This window comes from Pseudochaenichthys georgianus, chromosome 6 (genome assembly GCF_902827115.2).
Source record: "Pseudochaenichthys georgianus chromosome 6, fPseGeo1.2, whole genome shotgun sequence".
NCBI lineage: Eukaryota > Metazoa > Chordata > Actinopteri > Perciformes > Channichthyidae > Pseudochaenichthys > Pseudochaenichthys georgianus.
This window is the reverse complement of record NC_047508.1, coordinates 36,781,304-36,789,864: the sequence shown is the minus strand read 5'-3', so window position 1 is coordinate 36,789,864 and position 8,561 is coordinate 36,781,304. Positions and strand designations below refer to the sequence as shown.

General features: G+C 42.1%; 1 protein-coding gene across 1 annotated transcript; it reads right to left on the bottom strand.

Moving 5' to 3' along the window:
* Positions 1-240: 240 nt before the first annotated feature.
* On the bottom strand, positions 241-7,212 carry tmem168b (transmembrane protein 168b). The gene is made up of 4 exons (XM_034085580.1): positions 5,728-7,212; positions 5,144-5,286; positions 2,151-2,425; positions 241-1,622 (listed from the first exon to the last, which is right to left on the bottom strand). The coding sequence occupies exons 1-4, from the start codon at positions 6,862-6,864 to the stop codon at positions 1,075-1,077; spliced, it is 2,103 nt and encodes a 700-aa protein (XP_033941471.1). The 5' UTR covers positions 6,865-7,212; the 3' UTR covers positions 241-1,074.
* Between the last annotated feature and the right edge of the window lie 1,349 nt (positions 7,213-8,561).

The window sequence follows — 8,561 nt, the reverse complement described above, 5'->3', positions numbered from 1 at the left end:
CATTTTGCTCTCAAAGTGCACAATGAAATTATTCGGAACCAAACTAAAGTCAATGTAAATTAAGTCGTAAATATGTGTATTTTTTCCGATAAATCTCATAGTTATTTCCATTTAAGTTTTGTACATAGACCTTTAAGAATGGAGGATTTTGTCATTTCCTTAGTGTCCGACACATGAATGATCCTGTTTTCATAAGTATATGACAGAACGTATGAAATGAGGAGACTAATAATTCCATGATTTGAGCAGTGAAGTCCCACTTCTTCTTTATTGCATAGTTTCACTTTCACCTGAATAATCTTGCATAGCCATTTAACTGTGGTAAACTCCAGGAAGAAAATGGATCTCATCAAGTGATGCATTTAACTCCTGGGGTTTGTTTTATGACACAAATAGCGCAGTTCGCACATATCTCTGTGTGTAGTGCATTCAATAGTACAGTACACAAATCTTTCTGGACTCCCTGAAGCAGCTGGCGAGTATTGATAAAACAAAAGCATTCATTACAAAAGACCCAAAACAGTGCATGGAATATATTCAGAGCTAGGAGCATAGTACAGGAAGCGTGTAAAAGGAATCATTTCACAATCAAAATTTTAATTCTAGAAACTTCTCTGGACTGCTTAAATGCTTTATGCCTGGGATCTATAATTTGAAAATGTACAACAGCCTCTTTGGTAAACGACAATAAATACACTTTTAGAGATGGATGTTCTTGTAAAAGGCACGACTGTTAATATCATTTACAAAAATCTATGTGGAATCTGGTCAGACAGACATTTCGATGCAAAAAGGTGCAAAACAGAGTTATTGTGCCACACATTGACATGTCTTTTTGACAGGGACGTTAAGATCTCTAACTCAAAGCTTAAACACACATTAATAGAAAAACTGCAGTATATCAAATCAGGTATTACAAAGACACATTTCACACTGACCAATCAGTAACTGGGTAACTCATCTTCAGTAACTTACAGGATACTGGTGCCTTTTTTGGGGAAAGACACTCATTCACTCTTAGAAAACACACAGTTTCAAATATATTCTGATAGTAAAAAAGCTTTGTTTATATTCCTACGATCGGACCAGTTTGAAGCCCTGCCCGGTGTCCAGTATCGCTGGGGGAAACCAGTTGAGTTTTACTCTCTTGAGACATCGCAGGCAGACGCTGCAGAGCCACAGCACGTTGAGCCCCCCGCACCACAGCGCCAACTGCACCACCGGGTAGGTGACCCGGGGGAAGTACAGGCTCCAGTGGCTGGTGACATCACTTCCTGTAGGCAAGTGCAGCGTGTAGTCGCTCCAGTGTTTGGAGATGCCGTACACAGCAGAGACAGGCCGGCCCCTCTCGGACCACTGGGTGCTGCTGTGGGAGTTGCAGTTATACTCCACCCACTGGGCGGTGAAGTCTCCGAGCTGCGGGGGGTCCTGCAGCTCCACGTCCCTCACTCGGGCCAGCATCGCTCCCTGCACGGCCACGTACAGACCCTCCACCTTCCTGACCTCCGTCACCCACGGCAGCGAGAAGTCACAGTCGAGCACTAAGATGAGGCGCGAGCAGAAGCTGCCGTTCTTCTCCTTCCACCACTCCAAGATCTGAGCCAGACCCAGAGTGTCCCCTCCTGGAGAGGAAGAGACAGCAGCCAGTTCAATATCACACAGGCACACACAATGAGGCGGATAATAAGATTCTCAGATGATTCAAATATAAATATAGCATGCCTTAAAGACACTCACAAAAAGTCATAAGAATAGTCATATTATTATATGTCATACAAATTATAAATATAAGTACAGTATGCCATAACATTTTCTAATATAGTATGTTATAAATATACACATCATAAAGGCCATACAGATCTTAAGAAACATAGTATGGAATGTCATAATATGCAGGAAAAAGTATTATACTATGTTATAAAAATGTAATTTAAAAAAAAGGTAATAGTATAGTATTTAAAGAAAAAACCATAAGTCATAGTATGCTGTAAAATCTTTGTAAAAGATTCAGAGTATAGTTTGTCTAATAAAAAGGCAAAATCCTTATCAATTTCATATAAAAAGTTAAAGTATAGTTTGCTATAATACCTTAATTAAAAAACGTATTATCGTATAATTTGTAATTTAAAGAAATGACAGTTCCCTCTCACCTGCCAGCGCCCAATCCCCGGAGCCGTAGCTGTGCCCGCTGTAGAAGATGACGTAGGTGTCGTGGCGTGGCCCGTCTGCTGTGCGCAGCTCCAGGAAGGATTTGATCTTGGCCTGCAGAGCGTCGTGGCTCACCCCGCTGGTGGAATAGTCGCAGCCAAAAGTCTCGATCAGGTGGTGGGCGAAGAAGCGTTGCACATTGTTCAGCATGCCTGTGGAGCGCTGGTTCAACTCCTGAACCTGGCCCGGAGGCAGCAGCATGGGCTGGCCGTCAGGACTGGGGGCAGGGGGGGGGGGGGGAGAATAAAACATTAAACACAAGGGAGAAAGGGAATGAATCACGTCTATTTAAATCCTTCTGTCATTCAACACAGGTCAGGGCACGTTTACTGGGTCAAAGCCAACTTAACATTTTTTTTTTAACTATGGATAAGACAAAGTTAAATGATACATAACATGTATTCTTTACTTTTTTTGTGGGAAACTGAACTTGACACTTCAAATAACAGGAATAATGGTTTACAAAATATTCATTTGAAGCAGGAATAATTATGGTTTTTACCTTTTAGAACCGTCATCATCACATTACAATATTACTCGACCGACTAGAAAACTGGGTGGGACTTTCGGAAACAGTTCTAAATTGGTTTGAATCCTACTTAAAGGACAGAAAAAACGTTGTTTCTATTGGTAGTATTTACCAATAGAAACAAAGTTTTTTCTGAGTTGACAAATATGACATGTGGGGTACCTCAAGGCTCCATCTTGGGGCCTCTTCTCTTTAACATCTACATGCTACCACTGGCTCAGATAATGGAAAAACAACAAAATAAGTTACCATAGCTATGCGGATGACACACACATTTACATAACAATTTCACCAGGAGACTATGCTCCAATTCAAACACTGAGTAAGTGCATTGAACAAATCAATGACTGGATGGGTCAGAACTTCTCCAATTGAACAAAGATAAAACTGAGGTAATGGTTTTTGGAGCCAAGACAGAACGTATAAAAGTTAGCGCTGAGCTTCAATCTGCAATGTTCAAACCAACAGATAAAGCCAGAAATCTAGGTGTAGTCATGGACTCTGACCTGAGTTTCAACAGTCACATTAAAACAGTCACTAAATCAGCCTACTATCACCTAAAGAAGATATTATCTAGGATTAAAAGACTAATGTCACAGCAGGATTTGGAAAAACTTGTCCATGCTTTTATCTTCAGTAGACTGGACTACTGCAATGGTGTCTTCACAGGTCTCACTAAAAAATATATTAGAAAGCTGCAGCTAATTCAGAACGCCGCTGCTCGAGTCCTCACTAACACTAAGAAAGTGGATCACATCACTCCTGCTCTGAAGTCTTTACACTGGCTTCTTGTGTGTCAAAGAATAGATTTCAAAATACTGCTGCTGGTTTATAAAGCCAATGGTTTAGGCCCAAAATACATTTCTGACCTCCTGCTAAATTATGAACCATCCAGATCTCTCAGGTCTTCAGGGACTGGTCAGCTTTCTGTCCCCAGAGTCAGAACTAAACATGGAGAAGCAGCGTTCAGTTTAGGGGTGCAACAACTAACAACTAGTCGACAAATTAGTTGCCAACTAATTCAGTCGTCGATTCGTTGGTGACGTCATCACGTGTGTTTTAACGCGCCGTTAAGCTCCAAAGTTATCGGTACCGGAGACATTTAAAAAATATGTCGTATGTATTATTGCTACAAAAACATTATATCACAGTCTTAGTGTCGCCAACTCGTTTATAAAATGCAAAAAGACAAAAATATGCGTCTATGGTGTATTTTCGATCTTTCCAATCCAGACGAGATCTCTCTCTCCCCCGTCTGTGTGCGAGGTGGCGGGGCAGTTTGCACACACGCGGCTGCTACATGCAGCAACCGGCAGCAACACACGGAGGAGATGGCGGAGAGAACGCGCTCCAAGGTGTGGTTAAATGTTACCCGTCTTGAGGTGGACAATGCTCGTTGCCAAAAGTGCAATAAGTTTAGCATGTAAGGGCGGTAACACGAGCAATGTGTCTAAACATTTAGCAAAAGTGCTCCACATCCAGACGGAGGAATGCACCGGGTTCGACTGTCTTTCTAGCAGCTCTGAAGCCCCATACACAAGTAACGTTTCCACGTCAGGTGTTATGTATGCTAGCAGCCACACACAGAGTTAACTCAATGATACAAACATGGGCTAATGATTAGAGGTAACTGAGTTATTTATTTTTTTAAAGTTTCAGCTATTCTGTTTACAGTTCTGTCATCAGATTATTTAATACGATTTGTTAAAACATTGTTGTTTCTTTTGATGTGAAATATTATTTATTTTATTTAAATAAAAAGCAATGTTAATTTTGTTCACAATTTAAGTTATTTCAATAATATATGTATTTTTGAATCAAGTATTCATCTTTATTGTCTTCATTGTTAGTTTCCACATGCCTAAAACAACCTCAAGCTAAATCTAAAAGTTGATGGCTAAATAAGAGCCTTTGAGAAATTGTGCAAGGCATAACAGTCCGAATAGTCGATTAATCGTTTCATTAATCAATAGATTAATCGATTATCAAATTAGTCGTTTGTTGCAGCCCTAGTTCAGTTGTTATGCTCCAAATATCTGGAACAAACCCCCAGAAACCTGCAGGTCCGCTGCAACTCTGACTACTTTTAAATCCAGGCTAAAGACTTTTCTTTTTGCCGCTGCTTTTAATTGAACTATTCACATCTTAAACTGCACTGTAACTTTTATCCATGTATTTTTTCTTTTAATGTTTATTATCTTTTCTTTTTAATGACTGATTTTAAATACCATTTTCTTAATGTCTTTCGTTTTTTGTAAAGCACTTTGAATTGCCTTGTGTTGAAAGGTACTATATAAATAAACTTGCCTTGCCTTGCCTATTGTCCAATTCCCTAGTAGGACAATAAAGTCAAATATCAGCATTTTGATAGTTTCCCACTCTCCCAGCAGTTATGGTCCACACTACCTGCAGTAGTTGGTGGGGATGACCACTGCGTAGCCCACACACGTTCCTCCCAGGCTGCTCCCCAACTCGTGGAAAAGGCCGTGGAACAGAGACTCCAGCGGCAGGACGAGCAGGAACACGCTCACAAAGACACTGCTGGAGGCCTGCAGAGCACAGGAGGAGATTACATACCGGCATGCACTGCACTGACAACAGTATGATGTCTGAAGGCAAATGCTGTGGAAACAGTTGTAACAAATATCTGCTTCTGCATGAATTGTGCAACATTTAAGCAAAATATAACTACCACTCAAATCAAAATATAGAGGAAACTGAGCAATTCAATGTGTCAATACGATGAAACGTAAATGTAAGAGCATAGGTGAATGCAACCACCCAGTGATGATGGATCCCAGTTAAACAAGTTAAAGTTTGGTAACGGTTGTATAAGAAAAAAAAAACAATGATCTTCTTTAATTCTACATGGACAAAACATTTTGAACAAATTGTTCTTCTCAGCTCTCCTAATGTTATTTGTGTCTAAAGACTTCTTGTGTGGTATTGATCTATAAAAGTATAAGATCTATGTTGTCTGCTGCACCTACCTGCCAACAAAAAGCCGCAACAGCCACAGTCGACACCAGAGATAAGAGCACCAGGCGTTCAGAGATCAGGCAGAAATGTCTCATGCCTTTAGAGGCCATCACCTTGTCCAGGCCGCTGACCCCTGACCCCTGGGACAAGCACATCCTCTGGCATTCACTGAGCTTGGTGTGGAAGCCCCACACTGTGATGACAAACACCATGTGGCAGATGGCCCAGAAGAGCACACAGACCACAAAGCCCGGGATCACCAGGTACCACTGGTCCACGTGTCTCATCTTCCGTGCGGCCAGAATGATGAAGGTCACCTCCACCCCCAGCAGAGGCAGCAGGGACAGCCGGCGCCACAGACCCCGCCACACCAGGAAAGGCCGCCAGCGCTCGGTGACAGACAGCCCGCTGAAGTACACATCCAGCAGGGGGTCGCAGATCAGCTGGCTGAAGAAGCAGGTGAGGGCGAAAGGGTTGATGGTGATGCTCAGAGACTCGAAGAACAGCAAGGCGGTGATGACAGCGAAGCAGATCAAGTTGGGAAGAGCCAGCAGAGCCTTCATCCGGAGGGCGATCATGACTGTGGCCAGCGCGACCACCAGCACCATCACACTCAGGGACTTCTGGACGAGCAGCGCCATGCTGGCGATGGCAAAGCCCAGCAGCTCCAGCCTCTCTGCCGAGGTGAGGAAGGCGGGACGGTACCTGGTGCATCCGAAGAGCCTCTCCAGCAGCGCCCACAACGTCTTCAGACCCACGCTGGCCAGCAGCAGGTGGTTGGCCACCTGCTCCTTCATGTCGCTCTGCACCCCGGGGCTGTTGAGGAAACACTGCAGCCCCAGCAGGAACCCGAACCACAGGTGGAGGAGACTGAGGCTCACCCTCTCCATGTTGAAGTAGTAGTACACCACACTTGCTATTCCGAGGACCACCAGAGCCAAAACGAAGATGACAAGGAGGGTGGTGTCCGCGGTCCTCTCCCACCGGGCGTAGAGCCCCAGACTCAGCGCGAGCAGCAGGTTGAGCCCGGACAGGTAGCCCAGCCACCGGACAGATGACCCCATGCTCACCTCTCCATTGACCTCCTCCAGCCGGGTCATCGCTGCATGGAGGCAGTGGCTGACACAGTAGCGTAGGAAACGAAACATTTTGATATGAAAGACTAATTAACCGAAGCTAAAAACAGGCACAGTAATGAGCGGGATTACTAACCGTTATGACATTACGTTATGATGCCAAACTAAGTTCGGCTAACGAGCTAACAACCGTTAGCTACGACCGAAGCATCTTTTCACAAAGTGACGCTAAGCAGGCAGAAATATTCACATCTTAACTGTCGTGTTGTTTTTTCTCTTGTGTTCCTTTGATCTCTTGTCCGATTCAGTTTATAAAGGTGTGATATAAAGCGAACCGAATATAGCTGTCAGTAAAGTTGATGTAAAAGTTTGTCATGTCAAAAGTTTTGAGATGACAGGCTAGCATCGACTACGGCAAGCGATAAGGATTAAAAGTGTTCCGCCAACGTTAAAGGGCCAAGCCCCGTTCATAACAAGTATACATTATAACGATAGTTTGGTGAACGACATATATGAATAAATTCCCTCGACAGAAAAGTATCAACTGAAAATTAATATATGCATAACTTTCTTTTTTCACATCTTCCCATTCTCTCAGTTTAATTGTTGTTTATAAAACACAGATAAATATATATATCAATATATAATATCTTATAAAGTTGTAAATTAAAATCTCTGAAATGCAACATTACTTTTCTTTAAAAATAAATATTTGTATTTTCGCATTTAAAAATATCGGTTTTTTATTTCATATTTTGTTCAGTAAAATATTATAGTGATATTTGTTTATATTAGTGGAAGTGTCCACAGTAAAACGTAACTACAATCTTAGAATGAAGTTACTGTTACCGTTTTTGATTTGACAATATTATATTGAGTTATTCCGGTTTTATATATATATATATATATATATATATATTTATGCGGATGATACCGTGATGTAATGTGCAGGTCCCTCGATTAAGGAGGCTGGTGTTAAATTACAGGCTGTTTATAACATTATTCAGACTCAGCTCTCTGAACTAAAGCTTCTTTTAAATGTTGAGAAAACCAAGGTAATGCTCTTCTCTAAAGCTAAAAATACACCAGAGCCTGTTTTAGATATTGTAACTACGCAAGGAATAAAACTTGAAGTGGTTACCTGTTACAAATACCTTGGTATCTGGCTTGATGATTGTCTCACTTTTAAACTTCATGTCAATAACCAGCTTAAAAAGCTGAGGGTTAGGCTAGGTTTCTTCTACAGGAACAAGTCCTGTTTCTCGCTAGAGGCCAGGAAAAGGCTCGTCACTGTGACCTTTTACCTGTGCTGGACTATGGTGATCTGATCTATATGAATGCACCTGCCCATTGAATGGTCAAGTTAGATGCTGCGTATCACAGTGCACTGAGATTTGTGACAAACTGTAAAGCATTAACCCATCACTGTACCCTGTATGCAAGGGCTGGTTTGCTTTCACTACCTGTACGGAGGCTCAGTCACTGGTACATTTTTATATACAAAGCCATGTTAGGGAAACTTCCATCTTATATCTGCTCCCTGATCTCACGGAGAATTGTAAGTGGCTACTGCCTGAGATCGAATGCTGTGGTTTTATTAAATGTGCCAACTGCTAGGACTGTCTTAGGGAAGACTGCTTTTAGATGCGCAGCTCCTCTGTCTTGGAATAGTCTGCAAATTAAATGGAAACTGAACAATCTGGTGCCACTAAATGCTTTTAAAGCTCGGTTGGATGCTAGTGAATCGGAAGCTATTGGTACCTGTTTAT

Excerpts from the sequence above, each read along its gene's own strand:
- tmem168b (XM_034085580.1), bottom strand. The coding sequence starts at position 6,864 with ATGTTTCGTTTCCTACGCTACTGTGTCAGCCACTGCCTCCATGCAGCG. Across the intron at positions 5,287-5,727 it reads TTGCGGCTTTTTGTTGGCAG|GCCTCCAGCAGTGTCTTTGT; the intron begins GTAGGTGCAGCA and ends TGTGCTCTGCAG. Across the intron at positions 2,426-5,143 it reads ATCCCCACCAACTACTGCAG|TCCTGACGGCCAGCCCATGC; the intron begins GTAGTGTGGACC and ends CCCTGCCCCCAG.